The sequence below is a fragment of the Osmia lignaria genome, chromosome 3 (genome assembly GCF_051020975.1).
Source record: "Osmia lignaria lignaria isolate PbOS001 chromosome 3, iyOsmLign1, whole genome shotgun sequence".
Taxonomy (NCBI): domain Eukaryota; kingdom Metazoa; phylum Arthropoda; class Insecta; order Hymenoptera; family Megachilidae; genus Osmia; species Osmia lignaria.
In genome coordinates, this window is record NC_135034.1 from 11070168 (window position 1) to 11094141 (window position 23974).

General features: G+C 37.6%; 2 protein-coding genes across 6 annotated transcripts in view; one reads left to right on the forward strand and one right to left on the reverse strand.

Moving 5' to 3' along the window:
• The first annotated feature begins 70 nt into the window (after window positions 1-70).
• LOC117608080 (U4/U6.U5 tri-snRNP-associated protein 1) lies at window positions 71-5340 on the forward strand. 2 transcript variants are annotated; one of them, XM_034332634.2, is made up of 9 exons: window positions 72-375; window positions 716-1164; window positions 1227-1355; window positions 1439-1997; window positions 2073-2435; window positions 2514-2712; window positions 3472-3658; window positions 3735-3889; window positions 3978-5340. In XM_034332634.2, exons 1-9 carry the CDS (start codon window positions 213-215, stop codon window positions 4003-4005), a joined length of 2232 nt encoding a protein of 743 aa, XP_034188525.1. In that variant the 5' UTR covers window positions 72-212; the 3' UTR covers window positions 4006-5340. The 2 variants fall into 2 exon arrangements, 1 of the variants encoding a protein (XP_034188525.1); XR_004582292.2 differs by lacking the exons at window positions 3735-3889; window positions 3978-5340 and adding an exon at window positions 2873-2993 and having other exon boundaries at window positions 71-375; window positions 3472-3609.
• Window positions 5167-23974, reverse strand: part of plx (PTB_TBC1D1_like and TBC domain-containing protein plx) — a 23105-nt gene continuing 4297 nt past the window's right edge. For 2 of the 4 annotated variants that reach the window (XM_034332631.2, XM_034332632.2), the window contains exons 2-15: window positions 11258-11404; window positions 11003-11185; window positions 10597-10902; window positions 10318-10522; window positions 10045-10161; window positions 9732-9948; window positions 8999-9319; window positions 8633-8919; window positions 8393-8554; window positions 8012-8328; window positions 7685-7937; window positions 7476-7594; window positions 7183-7407; window positions 5167-7108 (exon numbers count right to left, since the gene is read on the reverse strand). In XM_034332631.2, coding sequence (XP_034188522.1) covers window positions 6194-7108; window positions 7183-7407; window positions 7476-7594; window positions 7685-7937; window positions 8012-8328; window positions 8393-8554; window positions 8633-8919; window positions 8999-9319; window positions 9732-9948; window positions 10045-10161; window positions 10318-10522; window positions 10597-10902; window positions 11003-11185; window positions 11258-11383 — 3753 coding nt within the window. In that variant the 5' untranslated portion in view covers window positions 11384-11404 and the 3' untranslated portion in view covers window positions 5167-6193. Of the gene's footprint in view, window positions 7109-7182; window positions 7408-7475; window positions 7595-7684; window positions 7938-8011; window positions 8329-8392; window positions 8555-8632; window positions 8920-8998; window positions 9320-9731; window positions 9949-10044; window positions 10162-10317; window positions 10523-10596; window positions 10903-11002; window positions 11186-11257; window positions 11405-11948; window positions 12199-16850; window positions 17744-23974 lie in introns of those variants that run through there. The other 2 variants (XM_034332630.2, XM_034332633.2) reach the window with 2 other exon arrangements.

The window sequence follows — 23974 nt, forward strand, 5'->3', positions numbered from 1 at the left end:
GCACTTCAATAAATATCTATGGGTACTAGGGAACCCCAGAATCATGATCCTATAGAACAAAGGCATGTCCAGTCACAGTCACTGGCTATCACTTACTCATCGAAAAGATGGTGGACAGTATCAGTAATTATCGATGCATAAAGTTTATCGAGTTTTAGATTTTTGATAAAACAGTGCATCGTACATTTTAAAAGTTCATTGAAAAGATAAGAATGGGTTCGAATAAACGGCATAAAACAGAGAAGAGCCGGGATACTAAGAAGAAGCGGCACCGAAGCCGCTCACGTAGCTATACGCCTGAACGCGAGAAAACGGATAAGCACAGGCATCATAAAAAGCATAGAAGGAAAGAACGCAAGGATTATGATAGCGATGGTTATTATCAGATTCATTCTTTCTAAGATATACAAATACGTTATGCAATGCATTTCTCAATATCGTTTATTTTTTTTTACAACTCTCGTAACTGTAGTTATGTTTGAGCGGTTATTCGAGATATGCTTTTCATTTATTCTTAACAATTTCCTTTCCCTCATGTTGAAAATGTATCGCGTTTTATCCGCAGAAATGTACTTATCAGTGTTGAATACGAGATTAAATAATTTGAAGGGGATTAAACCGAATAATATTTATATCTTGCATAGGTACATAAGCATTTACTATGATGAACATACTATGTCTAATGTCAGTTAATACTTTGTTCATTTTATTTCAGTTGAAATAGTTAATGCACCTCCTCCACCAAAAATCTCTAAGTCATCACATCCATCAACACCTCCACCTCCTGAAATTTCCAAGCAGCATAGTCCTTCACCGGTCAAAGGTGGTGCAGCTCAGAGTTCTTTATCCATTGAAGAAACTAATAAATTACGAGCAAAATTAGGTTTAAAACCATTAGAGGTTGATAGTACTTCAAAAGATGATCCTAATAAGATCAAAGATGATTTGGGAGAATTTTACCACAAACCTGCTCCTGATGTTAATGAGAAGTTAAAGTCACAAAAATTGAAGGAGAAAATTGGTACTCAAAAGCAGAAAAGGCTTATTGAAGCTAATCTAGCAAAAATAAAAAGCTTAGGGGAATGTGATTCTGATGATGATGCTAAGGCTTGGATTGATAGAACCAGACGTTTGGTGGAAGAGAAGAAGAAAGCAGAAGAAAGGGTAATTCTTGAAATGCTTTAAACATTTTACATGTTTTTTAACTAATTTTTAATTTTCATTAGGCAAAAATGTTAGATCAATTGGATGAGGAATTTGGTATTGGAAATTTAGTCAAGGAAGAAATACATGCTGCTCGAAATACAGCTTATACCGAAAAAAATTTAAAGGGTCTTAAAGTAGAGCATGATATTGTAAGTATTTATCTATGGGATTCGGATTTTCCAATTATTCTTACAGAAGAAATACTCTAATAATTAATATTGATGTTTTACAGGAAAAGTTTGAAGAAGGTAAAACAGTTATTTTGACTTTAAAAGACCAGGAAGTATTGAAAGACGACGACGACGTGCTCGTCAATGTGAATATAACAGACGAAGAACGTTATCAGCGTAATATTCTAAATAAAACTAAGAAACCTGGTTATGATGCATACGATGACGATAACTTTGATGAATTTGGTTTACCTAAGAAAAGTATCTTAGACAAATATGATGAAGAAATCGAAGGCGAGAAGAAAGAATCTTTTGTATTGGGAGCTAATAATATCAAAGATAATAAGAGTAAACTCGATTACGTTAAGCAGCGTTTAGCTAATAAACGACTAGAATCATTGATCCTAGCAGAGCCAAAACTAGCTAGCGAATATTACAATGATCAAGAACTTGCAAAGTTTAAGAAACCGAAGAAAAAGGTTCGAAAAATTAGGAAGAAATTAAAAGCAGAGGACTTGATTCCTGAAGATAACGATTACCTTCGCGACTTAGGTAGCAGGAGAAGTAAACGACCTAAGGATGCAAAAGATAACGACAGTTTAGACGTGGACGATTTAGAAGGTATTTCGCACAAATTTCTAATAATTATATTATATATCTAACGTGTAACCTATTGTTCCCACTTTTCAAATATAGCACCTCCTGAAGATCTTAGCGGAGTAAAGTTGGAGGAAGATGACAAAGAAGTAGAGCTTCAGTTGGCACTGAAAAAAGCTCAACGATTGAAAGAATCACATTTGGCAAATATCGAAAAAGTTGCTGAAACTGTAAAACATGAACCCCTTAGTTCTGAGGAAAATCAGTCTGGGAATATTGTTCTGAATGCTACAGCAGAATTTTGTAGAACTTTAGGAGACATTCCAACGTATGGACTTGCCGGAAACAGAGAAGAAAATGGGCAGGAACTTATGGATTTCGAAATGGATGGAGTTAAAGAGGAACCACCAATAAATGATGAAGAGGATGATGGTCGTGGCGCCTGGAATACTGTACAATTAGGTATCATTTCATAATCTTAACATATATGGGCTACAATTATTTGTAAAATACTTATAAACTATTGTACTTTCCGGACAGATGAAAGTATAACAGAGCCAGTAGCGATGGAAGCTGCGATTTTAGACGCGGAACCTTCGCTTGGACACGGTGTCGGTGGTGCATTAAAATTGGCAATGAGTAAAGGTTATTTGCAAAAAGAGGATAGTAGTAGACCGTCTGCGTCTCGTTTCGCGCACTTACAGGCTCAGAATTATTCGATAGAAGACAAAACTTATGGGTATGTATGGAACGTAACTATTGTTCAATATAAGAAGCTTCCTTACAACACGTTCACAAATGATAATTCTGATTAGAAAACGATTGTAAGAAATATTCTTCTATTGAATCCATTCAAAACGAATGTTATTAGACAAGTCTCTAGTGAATTTCACTGTTAGTTTAACAGTCGTAATTAGAGCCCTGATTTCGGTGCTTGGAAATGGATGATCCGCTACCGCAAGAGTTAACTACTTTGTCGGAGATGATCAAAGGCCTGAGAAGAGAGTAGGATTAATTGAGGTATGTTTATATTATGCGATTCTATTGTCGCCAGCGAGATACATACAACTGTTCTAGACAAGTCCGGTACGGATCAGTCATATTAATTTATTAAATATAAAAATAATTTCTTATATCTACTCAACGATAGTATGGTTTCATTTATACTATATTTGCATGTTTCAACATACAAAATATGACGAAGTTCATAGAGTTATCTTTTTTTTTCTGTAATTCTCAAATCAAATTTAATCTTCCTTACGGGAAATAGCACAATAAATTAATTTTTATTGACTTGTTTAGATTCGTGTTGATTTAATCGCATAATGTAATGTATCTTCAAAAATTCAATAGCCTATTTTTAATTGCTACATATTCTCGGTAACGTAAATTTCGAAACACCGAATTCCATGGGCTACTATAAATTTCTATACTTAATATAACTTCTTATTTGATTTATATCGTGTTCAAATTATTTCATCCATCTTTTTCCGTTTAGAGATGACGATAAGTTTGGCAGAAGAGATCGATTCAATGGTCCAACTTCAGAATTCAAGGAAAAAGATGGTTTCAAACCTAACGTGAAATTGGAGTACATCGACGACGATGGACACGTTTTGAGTGCAAAAGAAGCTTTTAGATATCTTTCGCACAAGTTCCACGGAAAAGGTCCGGGGAAGAATAAGGTCTGAGCTTCTTTCTACATTCTGTGTCCACTTTGAAACTATAGACATTACGACTGTATAATTTTCTAATTTCTAGGTTGAAAAGCGAATGAAAAAGGCGGAACAAGAAGTCCTAATGAAGCGTATGTCTTCGACGGATACACCTCTTGGAACGCTTAATTTATTACAAGCGAAGCAGAAGGAAACTCAATCACCGTACATAGTTCTCAGTGGAAGCAAACAGATGCAAACGTAAGATTGTTTCGTATTATATCGTTACGTAATAAGATGTGATTTAAGACATTGTCACATGAATGTTACAATTATTTCTTTTTTTCAGGACTAGCATATCAAAGTCGAAGCATTAAAGGTTTTAAAGCTAAGTTGAATCAGAATTGTATATAATATACAGGCAGGAAGAAATCTTGTATCAGTACAGTTTTTCAGATAAATTAACACATTAATCATCGTAAAATAAAGGCATTGCACCTATTTTTTGTTTTGTTAAAACGAAATACATGGTAATAAAGTAACACTTAAGTATGTGAATTTATAAACGAGGCTAAATCCCTTTTATATCCTTCTTTCATTGTTTTTAAACACATCGATTGTTTGATAGCTTATAATATTAATTTTTAACAATTTATTTCATTTATACATCATACAAATCGTTATAATGAAATTTTATTTTTTACGAATGATATGGCCCAAATATTTATATTTGGTAGGAAGATCTTTTGAAACTTCGTTTAAAATTAATTTTTTTGGTATAATTTTCAGTGTTTTGAATGTGTATTATAAAACAATATGAACGATATTGTTTCATCTCGATGGGGTACTTTGTATTCTCACTCAAAGTACGTTTATTTTAATTAAATAAATTGACTGTTATCACAATAAAATTAAGTGGGGAACAAACGATGTTCACAACTATCTCTTATTCTTACCGATATTCATTAAAACAATACAATATCTACATATATACTAACAGTAACATGTGCATAAAAACTATGAATATTTTAACATTACTCCCATTTCTATACTCAATCACAATTTATCATTTCTAGTAACCTATTCGTACAAATCACTACTTGGAAGATATAAAGTTGAATACTACAAAATATTTTATCGTTCCTAATGATACACTATATAAACATTTGTTGAACATTCTTTGTTCACTACGAAATAGTATTATCTGTGAGATTGAAAATATTTGTTGTTCCGTTGAATGAGAAGATCCGCAGTTAATCGTCAATGAAATATATGATAACATTCGCCACCGATATTTACTGAGTATTTTTACAATTTATATCGGTATATTCTTGAAAATGGTAACGATTAATTATAAGAATGCTAAATGATATTAAATATATCCCTGATATCACAAGGCTTTCCTTTGTGCAAAAATAGTAATACTTGATTCCTTGAATCTTATGTAGTGCACAATGATCTTATAAATTGTATTTTATAAATATACCTCCAACTGTAGACAATACTTTTAAGACTTACTCTCTATTCACTATCCACAATTCTTTTTTTTTTCTTTTTTTGGGAAAGTTTGGCACTTCTCTCGACGATTTACACAAAAGTAATTAGGAATTTCTTTGAACTAAAAAACATAAGATGTATTTCCTATTGTTAGCTAAATTTTATAATCAGCTTTAAAAGGTTGTCAAAAATTTCAATTGGTTTATTAAAACTAGTATCTTTATTGATAAATAAAAATACTGGGTAACTATACGCTAACAATAAAAAATATTTTAGTCTTTTATTTAATATTTATTTCTTAATCGAATTCGAAGCCTATTTCGCTCGATATTGTACAATTTGATACTTACTTTACATTATGGATATGATTCTCTATTTGTTGAATTCTAAGAAACTTATATCAGTAACACAATGATAATCGTCAAAACGACGAAATTTAATATATTATACTTTACGGAATATTTACAAATCTGTTGTTTCACCAGAATTCAACAGATCTAATATTTTTGTGTTACTGTCATTTAAAAGAAATCCCTCATCCTCAGCATATCTGTTACGTTATATTCAAGTAGATATTTCTTATTTTTTTCCTACACGTCAAGATTAATATAAATTATACGAATTAGATGAATATTTTTTAAATAGCTATTCATTCATCGCACGAATCCTTTCTATCTTCTTTTCTTATGTACATGTACCTATATACTAAAATATTCAGCTAACCTTGACAATTTGTCAAATCTGTATAATATATTATAAATTGACTTGGTTTGTTTTCCATTCATCGTAAGATATTAAAAATCATTGGTATAAGTACCGCGAAAGGGAAGTGCGAGTGTCAGCGTTTCGGTCGACGGTCAGTTAAACAGACACGGTTGTTAAAAAATGAAAATCGATCATCATCGTATCAAAACTGTTGTATACAAGATAACTAATGCAGTATGAAACGGTGGAGGTAAAGAATCGAGCGTATAATACAGTTGCTAACAATTAGCTTTTTGGATATACCTTTCTCAAGTTAGTTACCTTCCAAGGTATCTTCCTTGAGCGTAACATCATAAGTAATTGTTATCTGTTCAACGTTTCCATGTTTTGATTCTGAGCATTCTTGCTCACAGCTTCATCTTGACCGCTTGGGCTTGGAAGTCTGGTAGATTTGATCGACTTCAACTTCGTCGTTCCACCGTATCTGAAATTCACGTCGCTACAAGTATCCAAAGGATGTATTGTTCCGGTTAAGTTAGTCACATCATCGTCGTTTGTGACTTCTAACTTGGTAGTTGGTACTTTCTTAATCGAGCCCAATTCGTAAGCCGATTTCGACGACTTCAGCTTCATCTTCGCGTTCAGCGGCAACGACGCGGATTTCTCCAAGTTCACCGCCTGAACCTTTAGATGATTATCATTCTGCGCCACCTGCTCGTTGGTCGAGTTCATCGCATCGGTGATTTGTATATCTATATTGACAGTTTTTGGATCATTCTCGTCGTTCCGAATAGTCTGTTCAGCGTACTCGTTTCTAAGAGCGGCTAACTGAGCTCGCTGCTTCTGAATGTGGTTGTGCGAATTGGAGAAGAATGACGAAACCCTTTCGAGTTTGGTAGCTAAATTCGGTTGGCTCAATGTAGATTTCAAAGGATAAGGTGTCTCTACGGTGATATTGTTTTTCATGAAATTATGAGATTCTCTACCTGTCGAATTGCTTTTTATCATTCCCAGTTTAGTATTGTCCTCGATCAACTTTAAGGGATAAGATCGGACAATACTGTTCTTTCGTTTCTCGGCAATGCTCAGTTGTGCAATAATTCTACGAATCTCTCCGGGAAACTCGATGTCGGGACGGGTTTCGGATAACTGTTGGATAAACGCACCCAACGTAGCAACGGTCACTTCTAAACTACGATTTTGGGACTCGAGTTTTAATAGAGTCGATTGTTGCACCGATCGCGCTGTCTCCAGACGATGCAAATTACTCATGGTGATCTGTGAACAAAGTTTGGTTGAATTAGTTTTAGAAATGCTATGCTTGAAATAAGATCGATCCCTGGATATCCTACTTCTAGTTGTTCGTTCAACTGTGCTACTTCTTGGGTAAGCTGTTTGTTAAGTAGCTTAAACTTCTCCAAGTTTTCCATTTGCGGCTTCACCGACATCATTTCTTCCTGCAACACTTGGTACTCGACCCTGTACTCGTTCAACTGTTTCGTGATCTCTTGGTCCGGGTAGAACACGCGTTTCATCACTCGATCCAAAACCTCTCTATCCACGGCTGGTACACGGGTCTAGAAATAAAATAAAAATAGAAACCTATCTTTCAACTTGAAACACACACCAGGAGAATTTCCCTTACTTTAAGATACTCCATAATTTCTTCGAAACTGTCACACGTTAATAATTGATCTTGATGCTCTTCTAATAATGCCATTGCTACACGGAAGAGTACTTCTGTACTTTCCAGAAAGAGTAAATCTAAAAGGGTAAATGAAAATAAATCAACATTAGAATTCTAAGGTGCAGACAGGAGCTTAAAACTTCATCTGATCGTGTAAATCAATTTACCAAATACTCTAGTTACAAAACCCAGTGGAAATTGACTGGCGAACAAGGTCAATAACCATGGCGCGGCGTACAGTGTAGGCGAAACTTCCTGTTTATCGAAATGATTATAAATCGCTGGTAACCTATCGTGTAGTAATCTAGATAATTGATATAAATATAGCTGCAATGCCGCCATATCGGGAAGATACAATTTCCTTAGGCCTCTTCGAAACATTAGGTGCCGTAGAAGAAAAAATGCTTGATCTTCGGACATCTAATTGAATAATACAAAAATATAAAGTCGAGGAAATCGATAAACGGTTAGAACATATGAATTATAATACTTACATGCAGTAACAGAACTCCAGCAACGAAACTAAGTCCCTGGCAATAACCAACCTCGTGGTCTAAAAGTGAATAAGCTTTCAACAAATTGAATAACGCTAATTGCCCTGGACCTAGAGGTGAACTAAAATAAGGATGATTTGGAAACGTTCGTCCCAAATCGATCAATATTGCATGTTGCTGTGACGTAAGCTGTGTCAAAAGCACATCATATGGTGTATTATAGTTTGGAAAATCGCGTGTATCTATGGGCGGTTGTTTCAAGCAAAACTGTTCGGCTAAGAACTGCCACACTTCTCCTCTCTTTCCTTTTGGTACACCTGAATCGTTTAATTATTATAATTAGTACGATCTACCATAGAACAAAGTTTCCCGATAATTTACCTTGTTTAATAGCGTGCAACAGCATTTGATTATCACATTTGGTGGAAACCCTCGATTCTTTGCTCACGAGAAGATCCCATACTTCTACCAATTCGCGAGCACAACTACTAAGCTCGTCATATTCTAATTTGATTCTCTTAACAGTCGCTTCTTCTTGACGTACTGAAACAGAAACCAAGCTTTAAGTACACTGATCTTAGCACGTCTTTTATTTACAACAGGTTGGACAAGATATTGTACCCCTAAGCCTCGCGTTCTCCTTCTCCATTCTTATAAGTATTAACTGTTGATTAATTGCTTTCTTCCACAGATCCCTTAATTCTTGTTTCGTTCTGCGCTTTGGGGTTGTCTGAGGTGTCTTATTAATACCAATGTTTCCGGTTTTATCGTTCTCTTTCTCGTGATCTTTACTGGGAGTCACGACTCTGTTTAATATAGCTTGCCTCCAGGAACTGTTCGACTGGACCGGACTGTTTCCATCGGTTTCTGTCGGTGACATTTTTGGCGAATTTCCTACCTTTAGAAATCTATCGAAACATATTTGCAAACGTGAGTAGCAGTAAGAAAGATGTTAAACTATATCATTGTTTCCAGTGTATTACGTACATGTCCATCATAGAACTCTTTGGTCCGGTATTCACAGTTAACTGTTGTTCAGGTGAAACTCTCAGAGACCTTGGCCTACTAGTTTCCGGTGAGATATCAATGATAGATGACTGTCGCGAAATTTCCGGGCTTTGGCTACCGCTTTTTTGTATCACAGCATTGAGGTGACTCGTATCTCTCAAATGCGAGATAAGACCAAGGTCGTCCCGCGAACCCTTTCTTTTCATCAGATTATCGAAGCTATTTGTAAGAGAGCGTTTCGCTTTCATAAATATTGTGCTTCCAACACCTACGCTTAAGTACTGATTTAAAAATTCACTCCTGTAAAATATATCATAAAATAAATGTAATATACAAAAATTTAAATTTTTGGCTGGCAAAATTTAATAGATGATTTATATTTTGATATTCTTTTTCTTTAAACAGTATACATAGAGTTTTTCCAACCCGATATTATAATTAAAAGGGGGTGAATTTACCGCCAAAAGATGTGGCTCAGTCTGGTGTTTAAAAGGAGAACTACAAAACGATGTAACTTTTGCGCACCCTATCGACGAAACAAAGAAGCTTATTTTTAACAACATACGCGAGATGGCTCTACTTAATTTCCCGCCATAAAGGTTTTTTAAAACACAGAAGTTCGATGAAGTTTCAATATTTAGGATAAGATTTATTTGGAAAACACCACCCAGTCAGAGACACTTAATATGTTAAAATGAATAAATAATATTACCTATTCTCAGCCGTATCGTGGACATGTCTCGCTTGTTTCGCCTCGCAATGAACGCGCAACAGCCTCATTAAAAACTGATTTTGCTCGCGCAGAGACGTACCGGTGCCGCCAGTGGCCTCGGCGCTTTTGTATTTGTTAACCACGATTTCCTGTTCGTCCTCCGGCAACAATTCCATTCGCGAGAAGATTATACTCTGAGTTCTTCTGTCGTTCTGGCCTGGAAGCCAAGAAAGACACGCAAACTCATTATCCCTGGCCGCTCGTAATTCCGTTGTAAATCAAAGAAACAAGAAAAATACAGAGAGGAAATTACCATCGATTTCCTGGCACAACTTGTTGTACCAATACATAGGGCAGTGTTCGCACGAAATCACAGGATATCTTTCTTTCCTCGTAACGTCACAGGTCCCCACAAATGCTTGCGAAATAGCTATAACAAATGACCGCATTTTTAAACATCAAATCCAATTCAATTTTATTCAAATATTTTAAAAACTGCCGACCGGTATACCTGGATGAGTTTCTGGCAATACTAAGACACAAATGTACTTAATAAAAATTTGAACAAGAATAAAACTTGACTCACCAGCAACAAGGTCATCCGCGACTGATTCCGACTGACACTTGAACACATAGCCGATAAAGCAGTCTATGGTATTTTCTTTACAAATAAAACCAAAGTGTTCTGAATTTCTCACGCCTTGCACGCAGCTCGCTACATCTCTCAATTGTTTATGAAGCAGTACCTGCTTTCTATCCGGACTGATCAATCTCAAATCATGTCGGCCTACCTGAAATTCACTGTCAGATCAGGATATACTTTCGACAGGGGCTTATTGTACAACGAATCGAGTGAATTTCACACCTGGAAGAGCATCGTACGGTTGTGCTCGTCGCCGGTTTTAACCATGGAATCTCTTCTGGAATTCAATACGCTACCGGTCGAGGATGCTCTGTTTCGCATCACTTCTGGCGCATGCATCGAATTGTTGTTCGTGGCATCCCGATTCTCCTCGCGTTCCTCTTTCTCCGCTAGGCTGGCATTTTGCGGCTTTGGAAAGGTCTCCACCGAGCCGGTGAGCGTCGACGGCACTCCCAAAGGATTGATAGCTGATATGATTCCGCTTCCTGAGACATTCTCGATACTTCCCGTCTCGCTGGCGCTCGATTCCTGGGATAATAATATTTCAATAATACATACACTCGTACAGCGTTGAATCGTTAGGGAAAGGAGAGAAAACTGGAGAGAGTGAAGCGTGACACTGACTCACCGCGCTGTTTCTCCTGTTATTGGAAGACGTTAAAATTGATTGACGCTGATACTCGGTGAGGAAATTGGTCGTCGATAATCTCGATTTCTCAAGACCGTGAACGCGAAACCTTACGAGCGCATCGTCGATAAAGGCCTCCGATACCTTTGGATGCGATACTTTGATTTTTCCTACGTAAAGCACCTGAAAGTAAACTCTGAACGATTAATTTCCGTATTCAAGGGAATTATAGTTATTACACTTTCGGATTGTTACCTCGAAGAAGTGGGAAGAACTGGGTGATATGTCAGCACCTAGAGACATCAGGCTTGCCGCGCTGCTTTGCGATTTTTGAGGCGCATCCCTGCCTTCGAGTCGGGACGAGGCTGAGTGCTCCTTCATGTCTCTGAGGAATTGCTGAACCTGGAGACAAAGAGGAGCATTATGAATCGCAATATACCCCCGCACGACCGTGTCATTACACAGCGTTCACAGGCCGCAAATTAATCCTCGTCACGCGACAACAGATAACAATCGCATTAGCAATTTTCGTGTTCGCGATCGCAGTCATTGCACCTCAAAGATGCCTCCATTCATCCTCAAATCCTACTTAAATACCTTCTTTCAATGAAAATATAAATAAGGCCTTTAAATATTTTGCAAACTTCATTGTATTACACGTACAGTAGATTCAAAATTACAGTGTTGTACGAGAGATCTATTGTATTGAGAAAAAAAAAAGAAGAATAAATTCATTTACATAATTTTCATTGTTATACGATAGCAAACGCTACAAACACGCATCACCCATGCGTTCGAAAATTTCTTCACGTTGAGAGGAATTCACCCCAGAAATAATCCAGGATGTAGCTTTTCTTAACTAAGTAGCTTGTACCATTAATATACAAAACGGATTTCGCAAGGAAACGTGCATCAAACGTGGCCGATGGCCGTGGACCAAAATAACCTTTATTTCAGGAGCACTCGTCGATCACATGGATTTCCTTGTTCTTCTTCTGCTCGTCATTTATCTTCCTCGTTCAATATTAATGACTTTCATACACGCTCCGCGTTCTACATCTACTTTCTATCGTATACGTTTACCATTAATCATTCATCACGAATAATTGATATCTCCTTTCGAATAATTTTCTTAATTGTTTTCTATATTCACGAATAAACTTTTATTTAGCACGAATATTTCGTAGACATATTTTTCTTAAATCGTTCACGAGGATGAGTCGTTTCGTAACTAGATGACGCGATGCTTGCGTATGATTGAACACTGAAAAGAATATAAAGGAATAACTAATAGAAAAGATGATCAGAGGACAAACGAAGTTATAAATGAACCGTGTTCGAGGAACAGGAAAGAAAAAAAAAACTGGGCAATCGATCTTCGCGTAAACGTTTCGATAAGTGCAAACAATTTATTATGCAAACCGTGGTCGGGTTTCGATTGCACGACATCGAGTGATTAGCGGGGTGGAGAAACGTCAAGATGTGGGTTGACACGATCGATCAGGAAACAATTCGTATCAATGAAAACAAGAAAAAAAGATTATCTTGGAGGGTGGTTATCTTAGGGACCGTGAGGTCTTCGGCTGCGACAGGAAAATTTCGCTAGCAGTTGCTGACACAGAAAGCAGATCGGCACAAAGCGATGGGGCTTCCTTTATCCAATTACTAGACGAGCTCTTTCGACTTTTTTTTATTATCCGGCTGGCCCTACCTTTCTGAAAAATATTCAGCCGACTATTGACACGGGAATACATTTCAATCGGAGACCGTAACGATGAATATTCACGCGACACAAGAGCAGGAAAATTGTCATTTAAATTTTCATTGAATGTACAGTAAGGATAGATTAGAAGAAATATATAAATATTCAGAAACGTTTGCTCTTGGGTATCAAGTGCTTATGATTACTATGTGTCTCTTTTAAACGAGTATACATCGATAAATAAATAAAAAAATAGTATACCATCAATTTATTTATGATAAAAATTATCAATATTATTATTATTCTATAAGTACAATTGTTTTCGTAAAAAAAAATTATTAAAAAAAATTCGAGGCGATGGAGATTTGAACCCGCGAACCTCCGGTTTGAAAGTAACTACTTCACTGTTTTACGCTAATCCAACACTTTTCCCTAATTTTTATTTAAGGAAAAATAATTAATTTTGTGGTAATTTACAAATTTCACAACATTTAACTCAAATCGACGACTTCGCGGTCGTGCTGTTCCCGATATTAGATGTAAACTGTTCGTTTCTTCCTATCTCTCTAAGTACATCTGTTCGCGTCTATCCCTGCTCCATTTGTTTAATACTCGTGTCCACTTCCGACTGATCACAGCCAATTCAAGGTACGCGTGATCATCAGGATCACGGCTGTGCATCGTGATGCGGATCGATTGAATTGACGTGAAAAATTAGATTGAACGTCTTCGAGATCGACCCTATGATCTGTTGCATTACGAGTTGCAGTTAAACGGAGGCGACCATTTCGCAAACATCGTTCTCGGAAAACAAGGACGTCCCGCACGAACCGCGAGGAAAAAGACGAACGGAGAAATCGTTTCCGTTCGCTTTTCCGTCGCGTTTCACGGCCAAGAATTAAATATCGAAGGTGTGAATCAGACACGACCGCAAAATACTCGATGGCGAACCAGAAAATTGTTAACTACTGCACAACCGATATAAATAGACTTCTCGGTGCAATGAACCATTATTATCAAAGTATGCGCGGTATTCGTTCGACGCCTATTTGGAGAAGAAACGAGAGCTACGTTTCTATGCGCGCCAGGTGTCGCCCATAATTAAATCCTAATTACACCAGCCACCAGTGTCTCTATGCTTGGTTTCATTCGATTTCACGTTGAAAAAGTAAACCTAGATCACGTGGAAGGTCTTTGATCTTGGCTGACACGATTTCCATTGAAATGTCGAAGAATGCGTCACAAGTAACTGCGAATACCTTAACAGATTAAAATGATACGAATAAAAATTAATTAACAATTTCATACGTGCTATTTTTTAGAGATGACTAATCTTTCAATTGCAATTAGTATTCGATACAATAGGTAAAAATAAAACGGTGAATAATGTAAAACGAATGAAACGTGAAAAATCATAAATACGCGACAAGTTTTGTTCTATTATTCGTCATATTTCTTTCAGGTAACGCAAGAAAATGTTATTTGTCATTTAAATTACGATGCTCGAAGAGATGTTCTAGATGAATTCGTTCAGCAACGCACAGCAGCCAAGATGTCTAATTATATGCAGACAGCTTGTCGCTCTTAATCCTTCCACGAATACCTAAGCTTTCACTTGTGTTATTTAAATACCACAGTCCCACCATTTCATCTAGCAAAATTTTGACAACAACAAAATCAAATTCCAAAGTGTATTTTCCTTGGAAACGCTACATCGCTTATAGGAATAACAAAAATATGTGTAAATATTTTCGTTTACTCATTTGGCAGAAATTCGCGCTATTTGCAGAAGTGGCTGGCGTAATTAGGTAGGGACAAGAAAGGACTCGGACCTCCCTTATTCTAAAAGAAAATCCTAGTTCCATCAATGACAAAATTGTCGTTTTAATCGATACGAGCTAAGCAACGATTGAATAAATTTTATCGAAATGATAACAAAAAGTACCATTATGTAACATCGAAATCATTCGTTCGATGTTCGTGAATAACAATGTAAATAACGTTTTTTACACTCGGCAGGAGATCTTATTCTCGTTCGATGAAACGCAAACAATCGTTCGTTGAAAACATAATACATTATATTACTGCTGTGAAGAAGAATGGTACCTTCTTGCACGTACACGTGTACTGTAAAAACAGCAATAAAGAGGAAAGAGAAGGAATGCAACGTATCACTTGTACGTGAGGAAATTAACATTAAACCTGAAACAAGGTGGCTGCACAACGATGCAACGAGATATATGATTATCGATACCTTGTTGCAACGAATACTATAATCTCCGAATAATAAGATTCTGAGTAAACGAACGCCTTTTCTGGAATAATCATGTACAGTGGTCCGCAAAAGTATTCGGACACCATTTAAAACAGAATACTATTTTTTACAGTTCTATAAATTTTTTTCTAACATTTTTAATCCTGGATCAGAGAACTAGTCTCGACCGCATAAATCAACCGATTCTCGTTTCTTTACGCGTAAGTACATTTCGCTATCGCTTTCGCGACTGTCATTGGGAATTCGAAGAAATATACCGCAAATCGCGAAAGCAGACACCGGTACGTGATCGAAATGTTACAACTTCGGCACGAGGGCGAGGTGTAGCAGGAAAAATCCGTGAAGGAACTCGTATACAAAATGTGGATCTTTTTTACGGTGGATTCCACGAATTCCCGGTTGAAAGGGGAATAATTAATTATCGTGCGATTATTCTAATCCAGGGGTGGGCAATTGTTTTCCCCCCTGGGACCACTTTGTGGAAGCGGAGGTTAGCAGAGGGAATCTCGCTCTAGTTCACTTTAGCTTGTTCCATCCCTATCAGCTTATCAGAGATGATTTTTCCGTCTGATCGCGCTCGAGCGAGGAAAGGAAGTTCGCTGGTCTGGATGCTGTTTCCTCTTTCTTGTTGCTTCCGTTCGCCGGCTAGGAGACTTTGGGGTTCGTGGAACCGGGTGTACCGCAGAGTCTAAATTTACAACGACCGAGGAACGAAGCAGAAAATTTCGTGTCTCTGGCAGAGAACGTTGACTGACCGTGTTCCGATTATTCCGTGAAAAACATCCACTTACCAACCGACGTCCCTTATCCGCGAATATTTCTCTTGGTCGCGATCGAAGACTGTTGTTGCTTCGCGAGCGTCTAAGAATACCGCGTTGCATTCTCACCTCTACCTTGGTGAAAGTTACGTAAAACGTGAAATACAGACTGAATCGTGTTTGACGTAATTGTTTCGTGGTCGATCCGCTCGGTGTGACACACACACGCACACTTGCCTTAACCCTTGCTTTTCTATTCGAAAAAAAAAAAAAAAATGTCGGATAACGAGATTATCTCGTGCACTTGGTATAGCTATTCTCACGATTAGCTTTAACCCCTAGGAAATTATTTATTTTCTCTTGTTTCCTTCAAATTTTCGAAATACATAAATCTCTACTAATAATACAAACGAGTTCGGTGCCAGGAACTTTCAATTCTTGTAAAAATCTTTTTTTTCCAACTAGCTTATACGTAAATTGTGTTTGTTGGCAGTACTGCCGAGAAAATGGAGCGAACGAGGGAGGAACAATGTTAGAGGAGAGCAGTGAAAGAGAGTTTAAAAGGCGGGTTGAAATAGCGGAAAGGAGAGAAGAGAAAGAGAGTAGGGTAATAAGGGAAACAAGGCTAAATAAATGCGACCTCTCTGTCTCGTTTACGTTTGTTACTGTATCTTCATTTTCTTGCGCTACTCGAATCGTGTGATTACTTTTTTCCTTCGAATTAGCATTGCCTTGAGAAAAGGATGTAGGTTAATCTTAAAAAAAAGAAGAAAAAAAAGAGGTATTTAATATTCCAGTAGCGTAGAAGTTTGCGAATTTACTGATACGAAACTACGTGCATGAAAAAGAAGGGAAAAAGAAGTTAACGGTCAATGAATCCGTTTTAGCAAAGAAAAGGTCCTCTCTTCTCGGTTACTTGTGCATAAAATATGAATACCACTTGTAAATGTTACAACTTTGTTGCATTTTTATTTAAGACGATAAATAATCGATACCCATTCGAATAATGATTTTCGCAACTGGTTTGATCAGAAAAAATCAAAGAAACGTGTTCGCCCAGCGTGAAAATAAAATAAAATCTTTCGACTTTAAACGGTTTCTCGATCTACTCACTGCAGGCTTTTTGCCAATAGCGCTTGTATCGCTGTAGGACGTAACCTTCGTGTAAGGACTGGAAGCGGATATCGGCACGGTGATCATTTTTCCGTTCTTTGACTTTCCTCTTTCCCATCGGCGAAAAATCAAACCCCTCCGATCCCCGTTCACCTTTTTCCACTAACAATCCGGCACGTTTTCACGGTCACTTCCGGCCCGAATTTTCTGCGAAATCGGTGTACCTTCTCAGTGACAAAACAATGTTTTTCAATAACGAGATTATTATGTTTCCTGTTGAATGCATTCGATAATTATGGATCATCGAATTTCCGCGTTAATTTATCCCCACCTTCGAAGGCTATCACGGATGAAATTTCATCCTAACTTTATTAAAAAACTTAATAACCGGTAATGGTAATTAATTAAGTATTCGTTTAGATTATCAGTTGCGATAACGTTATCAGAAAACCGATCGGTTTGCGGTGAATATATTAAAGGTTGAGGCTGTTCACAATAGTCAATAGTTTCTCAATTTTCACAGCAATGATTCGATTAACCGCAGACTTTCATATGGTCCATTCAACCGTTCAAAAACGGATAGAAGCGTGTTCACATGGTGTCCTATACAGAGAAAGGAATTGTACTCCACTTCGATGTTTCTGTCAAACTTTAACGTCGTTTATGACTGTCCTTTTCACTTCGATTAATGTCAAACAATGTTCTACCAGTCCGATTCGATAATAGAATGCACAGTGGTAACACCGCTCGGTTTCGAAGCAGGTACCGCACTGATTCAATCGCACTTCTTTACGTGCAAAGTGCACAGGAATTATTCTAGTGCCGAAACAACGTTCGTTTGCGACCGAGCGCAGTTCCCGTAACACCTTTACCGACGGACGAGGAAACATCGACTGACGCGACGAGCGCCTCTACGCTCAAGGAGAAAACAAGAATGGACCCCTCTACGTAAATCGTCCCCCCCCCCAGGTAACACTTTGCTGAATTATTTTAACACGAAACAGGGTTAAGAGGTTCCTGACATATGATCGATTTACCGTTTCCAGATAGCAAACATCTCTTTGTATCGTTATTAATCGATCGGATCTCTTAGTTTATTGCTCATCCTTGTTTACCCTTTCTGACGTCACAATATCTTATCCGTCAGTCATTGTCACTTTAGGTTCCAAAGGGTGATTCACGTCGAATAGAAACAAAAGTTGAATCATAAAATAATCAGGACAGAAAGACCAAAAAAGAAAAATTTAATTTTAATTGAAAAACAAAATTATTGAAATTTAATTAAGATTTCAGGAAAAACAATGCTATCACATAATATAAATAAATTTTTTCGCGGTCGAATTTTTTGTAAAAGAAATTAAATTTAATTGACAAACAAAATTATTGAAATCTAATGAATTAAGATAATAGGAAAAACAATGCTATCGCATGATATAAATAAATTTTCTCAAGATATTCATAATCCACTAATTGAATTAATTATTTATTAATAAGATTTATAAAATGAAAAAAAAAATAGGAATCTTGTTTTCAACCTGTTCAGCACTTATCTGGCGTTAAGTCTGGCCGATAAAACGCAACGAAATCTCGGTCACGTCGTGCAATAAACAATTACGGCATACCATTTGATTATAAACATTCCGGAATGGCAATTACGCGAGTACCGATCGCGTTATTCGTTTCGAGGATACGAGGCTCTCGTTCGACGGATATTTATGTTACGTGACTTGGTCAGTATTTTGTTTCTCATTTCAATTCTCGAACTTTTAGCGCGTGCCTGCGTGATCACAACATTTTACACAACCTTACTGCCCACCCGATAATACAATTTGCAATTCAAACGTGGCCAGTTCGATCCGGCGAAATTTTAACACACACGTATTATGCATCTCTCTTAAAATTTCTTCGTAAATAAAAGTTTCGCAATGCGTTGCATCGCGAAGAACAGCGCACTAAAGACTGCTTACACCCGATGTTGTGATACCGTTTTGTTTGCATAAACAACGGAACGCATGTGCAATCGGAATTGTTGATCGAACAAACGGGCCAACGAAAGCGGGAAATTTCTTTGATTCGACGAACCAATATAGCCAACGGGCATTTAACAGCTTGATCAAATTAACCGAAAGTCACTTTTACCCTGCATCTCGATAAGATTTGCATAATTGCTTCTCAGCTGATGGATATTATTTTCCATCGTTCCACGCAAATTCTATCGCGATCATCTGCAATTCAAATGCATCGATCATCTTGTGTTTTTCTTGCGAGGATGTATCCACGTAACCATCCGTATCGTCGAGGATCGTAAAGACTCGGGGGAAAGATTTAATGAAATACACACGTTGTGAAAACACCTGTAAAATTACTTTTACTCGTGGGAATGTTGAGAATTGGCAAAAACACGGTTAGTCCGTCAGTAGGCAGTTATCTCGTATTTTTAGACGGACTTTGCTTCTCAAGCTATTTCGGTAGCCTTGTATTTTATCGATGCATCGATGTAGCAGCTGGACGTCATCATTTCAAGTATCCTCTATCCGCTTCGCGCGATTCAAGTATTAGAGAATTTAAAGGTAATTCGGGGATTTCGCGCGAATGAAAAGTCTCCAGCCGCCTTGGCTCGTAGATCATTGAACTACGACAGAATTTCAGTGTCGTTTCGCACCTTAAAACTAAACGTACAGAAATTGAAAAATCAACAAGTCTTCGCGGGGATGGTTGCATCGTCGAATCGAAAATTACGAAAATCGTGATGCGATAATTGGCGAAAACATATTCGACACACGTTCACGATATTTAACTTAATTTTGAATAAAGGTAAACAGAATTCTTCACTTATTTTCTGTATGTCGAGCAAGAAACGCGGACAAAATAATTTCCTCGCGAATCAACGGCGAGGAGGAAGTAATTAACGTAATTTCAGAGCGATTAAAAATATTCATGAGGTGTAACATTTTTTTTTACGTAACTGCAGTTTCTTAATTTTTTCCTTTTTGCTAATTAACGCTCTGGCGGTCGTGTATTTCATAAGATCTACGTTCCTTTTCCCATTCAAAATGAAACTATTAATAGTAAATACGAATAGTAATGCAAATTTATTTGAAAAGTGAAAACTGCACTCTGCGTTCGCGTATGTGAACTCCGTGTCTCTGATCCAAGGCGGCGCGCGGGAAAAATAGCGGTTCGTTCGAAAATCGAAACGAAAGGTTCTCGAAGAAAGTCATTGGACTGAATAAAAGAAGAATGAAAAAGAAATAAAAAAAAAAAAACGTTACGCAACTGAATTCTATATAGACCATAAGAACTTTCAAAAACGCGAACGACGCGGCACGACCTGTTTAACGGGCCGAGTTTTAATTATAGGTGTGCACGGTCGATGAATATCGTAAATTAACGCGGCCAAGAGATTGGCCGGCGCGATTTAACAGAACTTCTTTCTTCGCACACGCGATCACGATCTTACCGTGTCAGTGTGCCGAACGAACTTCCAAAACGAAGGCTACTGTTGTTTTCCTTCGAAAACGCTCGAAATACCTAAATCACGCGCGTTTCAATGAAAAATCGTCAGATCGATTGTACACAACCGGTCGCGATCGTTACGTCACCGTAATACGTCAAGTAATATACAGTGAGAGGCAAAAGTAATTAAGTACTGTTCGAAATAGAATACCTCGATTAAAATTCAACTAGATAACTTGAGGTTCTCTGAGAAGCTATAAAAATTAATTCGCTAAAATATGTATTTTCATCGTTTTAAAAATCTACAATTTGTTGATCGGTCAACGCATTTAAAAGTTATAAGTAATTAAAATTTCTGAAAATCACGACTTTTCATCGAAGAACTAGTCTACTCACTTTTGCCTCTCACTGTACGTGTCGTTCGACGCAAGAGCAATTTTCGTTCCGGATAATCGCGATGCTAATTATCGCGCGTACCGATGCGCTTGCTTTTTCCATGATTCCAAGGACTTCGGCTTCTTCTCTATCGAAGCTTCAGAGACGTTTTTCGCGGCTAACAGAGACGCTCGTTAAACTCCAATTAACCGGATCACGTGAGAACCACTCGTCGGATACTAATCGGTCTCTAATTAAATCGGCTCCTTTTGTCTCTCCCTGAAAGTGGAGATATCCGATGAAAAGGTGCACCGAGAGTGCTTTAACGTGAATCGAAGCTGATTACACACCTTACAATGACCTTTAGCTTCGGTGAACTTAACGATCAGAGGCGAGATTAAGTTCAACGTGTATCGTAAAATTTCAATTATTCAGAAAAACTGATATCAATGAAATTTCAAATTAGACAAGATGAATGATTAATACGTACAGTGCGTTGCAAAAGTATTCGGACACTGTTTAAAACAGAATACCTCATTTAAAATTGGACCAAATGAAATGACTCGAGGTTCTTTGTGCAGCTATACAAATTAATTTACCGAGGTATGTGCTTCTATTGTTTTAAAAAATTACAATTTGTCGAAATTGCATAGCTGCTTAAAGAACCTCCAGTTTATTTCATTTGGTCCAATTTCAAACGAGGTATTCTGTTTTATACGGTGTCCGAATACTTTTGCGAGCCACTGTATATAGCGGTAGGATAAACGTGTCTGTGGTGGGTGCCAGTTTGCGCAAGGTATACCAACACGTTATCAAAGAGTTTAAGCTTACACGGTCGCGGTAACAGTATACACGGAGCTACCCTGCCATTGGAATGCAATAAGAATACCGGCTCTTGCCAATGAACCATGAAATATCCTTTCATTTCGTTTCCCTATTGTATTGCATAATCGCCATAATTGCGGCCCGTTGGGATCCTGTTTGGAGAGGGCTGAGGACACGAGGAGGGGGTAGCCCACGTGGGAGCACCCACACCTTGGCATCGCCATTTTTTCTTGAAGAATCCCCCCATGCCCGCTACTGTACAATAATACTGCATCTCCACTTATAACGGATCCTTCTCATAATTTATTTATAACGGATCTCGAATATCTTAAGAAACATGAAATACCGAAAGTCCTTCGTATATACATTCGAGCATCACTTTTCTCCGCTTCTTTTTTTCAGAGCGTATCGATTTAAAATGAATCGCAGATTATCCCAGACACTTTCGCGTTAATTTACGTTTTCAAAATAAGAGAAAAGTTTCATCCTTGTTTACGTCCATTTTAATAACCTGAATCTCAGCTCCAACTTCTTGGACGTTTGAAATTTATTCAACGTCGAACCGTGTTTAATATACGCCAGACTTGGAAGATTCTGAATTCCGATAATGACTCGAACGTTTAATTATCAGGCTATAACGCAAATTGCTTGATCATCATTATGGACGTGATTAAATAATTTGTTTAATCGCGATTTAACGACACGGTATGAGAATTATTTTCTATGAAAACCGCGTTGAAGTTTTCAGAATAGCGAGGGTGTATCTCGAGCACGACTAGATTTCATCTAAATTTTCTGGAGCTTATGGTAATCATCCTATTAGAGTTTGCCGTTTCAAACAGGAAGAATAAAGAGCGCTACGTATTTCCTTGTTTCGTGTAACCTAGCCGTCCTTTGTACGCTAATTAACCCTCTTTTTCGTTCGCTTTGCCACAACGTACACGGGCAGTTTTATATTTTTTTACGAGCAACCGTGGCGAAGAACGTACCTACATACACTTCTCACGATAAAGTTGACGGATTTTTTTCATTCACCGCCTCGTTTTCTTGAAAATTAACGAGGCAGTTTAACGAATATCGAAGGTAAAACATAGACTCCTATTTAAACTGGGTCAATCGTGATCAAGATCTACGAAACGGATACAACGGTGCTTCGGTTAAAATTAGACACTCGATTCTTCTTTTAACAAAAGATTAAAAAAATAATTTGAAAGGCAGCGCCAGTGCGACAGTAGAAAAACAGTCGTACGTAGCCGGACACGCTATGACTGCAATTATGCAGAATGCAATTATTGCATTTTTCAATTTAAGCTTTCCACTTATTATCGCGTGTAATTAACGCGTCGAGCGGCGCGGGGGTGACTAATATAATGATTATTTCAAATGAAAATTTCGAAACCGGAAACTCCTGAAAAAAAAAATTGAAAAAAGAAAAACTAAATGATAATTCCGACGATTTCTTTGTATCGGTAAGTAGTACCGTAGATTACCCGAAATTAACGGAACGTTGATAAGAAGCCTAATGAGCGGTGGACACAATGGTTGCTGTCGAGCTACCAACGTATATACCATATTTTTCCTTCTTTTTTTCTTTTTTTTTTTTTTTCAACAACTCGTCCGCGTGTTAAGATTGTCGGTGGCCTCGAGTGCACACCATTAGAAGACGGTACTCGAGGGTACTTGGTCGGCTTCAAGCGAGGACGTGGCGAAAGAAGAGGGTTAATAACGTGGAGACCCGGTGCATCGAAGAAACTGCATGATATTCTGACGGAAGGAAAAACAAAGCGTGCAACGAAGAAAAACCTTAAGCTAATGAAAATTAAATCCCTTATCGTTGGATTATCACACGACCTCGAAGATATGTCACGTTTCGACTAAACGCTAGCAATCGAACGGTACTTGAGATAAAAAAGAAAGAAAAAAAAAACTGTAATATGCAGTAGCACTTTAAATAAATAGACTCCTACACTTGGCAATCGATATATACTAACATAAAAAGTGGAGATCAGTATTTCCAACGGAAGTCGGTAAGCGCCTTTTCCCCTTCTTCATATATTATTCCTACATGGCTACACATGCTTGTGGGAACCAACTGGATTCACCATATTTCTCACACGTAACGACCAGAGTTCCTGCAGCACGGTAACGACGGCATAGCGAAGAAGTTGAAGAATTTTAAAGGATCTTTAACTTCTTCCAGACGATCGACCCCGGTGTACCGGTACAAGTAGAACTTGCTCTATTTTCCAGATAAAAATCATCTTCGAAGCGGTGCTTCTAAACCGCGTAACACCCTGTAGAATATAGAATGGAAACGGTAGAAAGAAAACAAGCGATGAACACGTAATAGGTAATTTTAACCGGCTCCTGTTATTAACAGAGGTACTATGGTACGCGTCGCACAGAGTGCGGCAAGGGCCAAGAGTCAACTGTGCAATTGACCATACGGACGTATCTTTCCGAGAAAT

Bases quoted from the DNA above. Each gene is read 5' to 3' on its own strand.
- LOC117608080 (XM_034332634.2), top strand. From the start codon at position 213: ATGGGTTCGAATAAACGGCATAAAACAGAGAAGAGCCGGGATACTAAG. The intron at 1,165-1,226 runs GTAATTCTTGAA...AATTTTCATTAG, and splicing joins AGAAGAAAGCAGAAGAAAGG to GCAAAAATGTTAGATCAATT. The intron at 3,659-3,734 runs GTCTGAGCTTCT...TCTAATTTCTAG, and splicing joins AAGGTCCGGGGAAGAATAAG to GTTGAAAAGCGAATGAAAAA.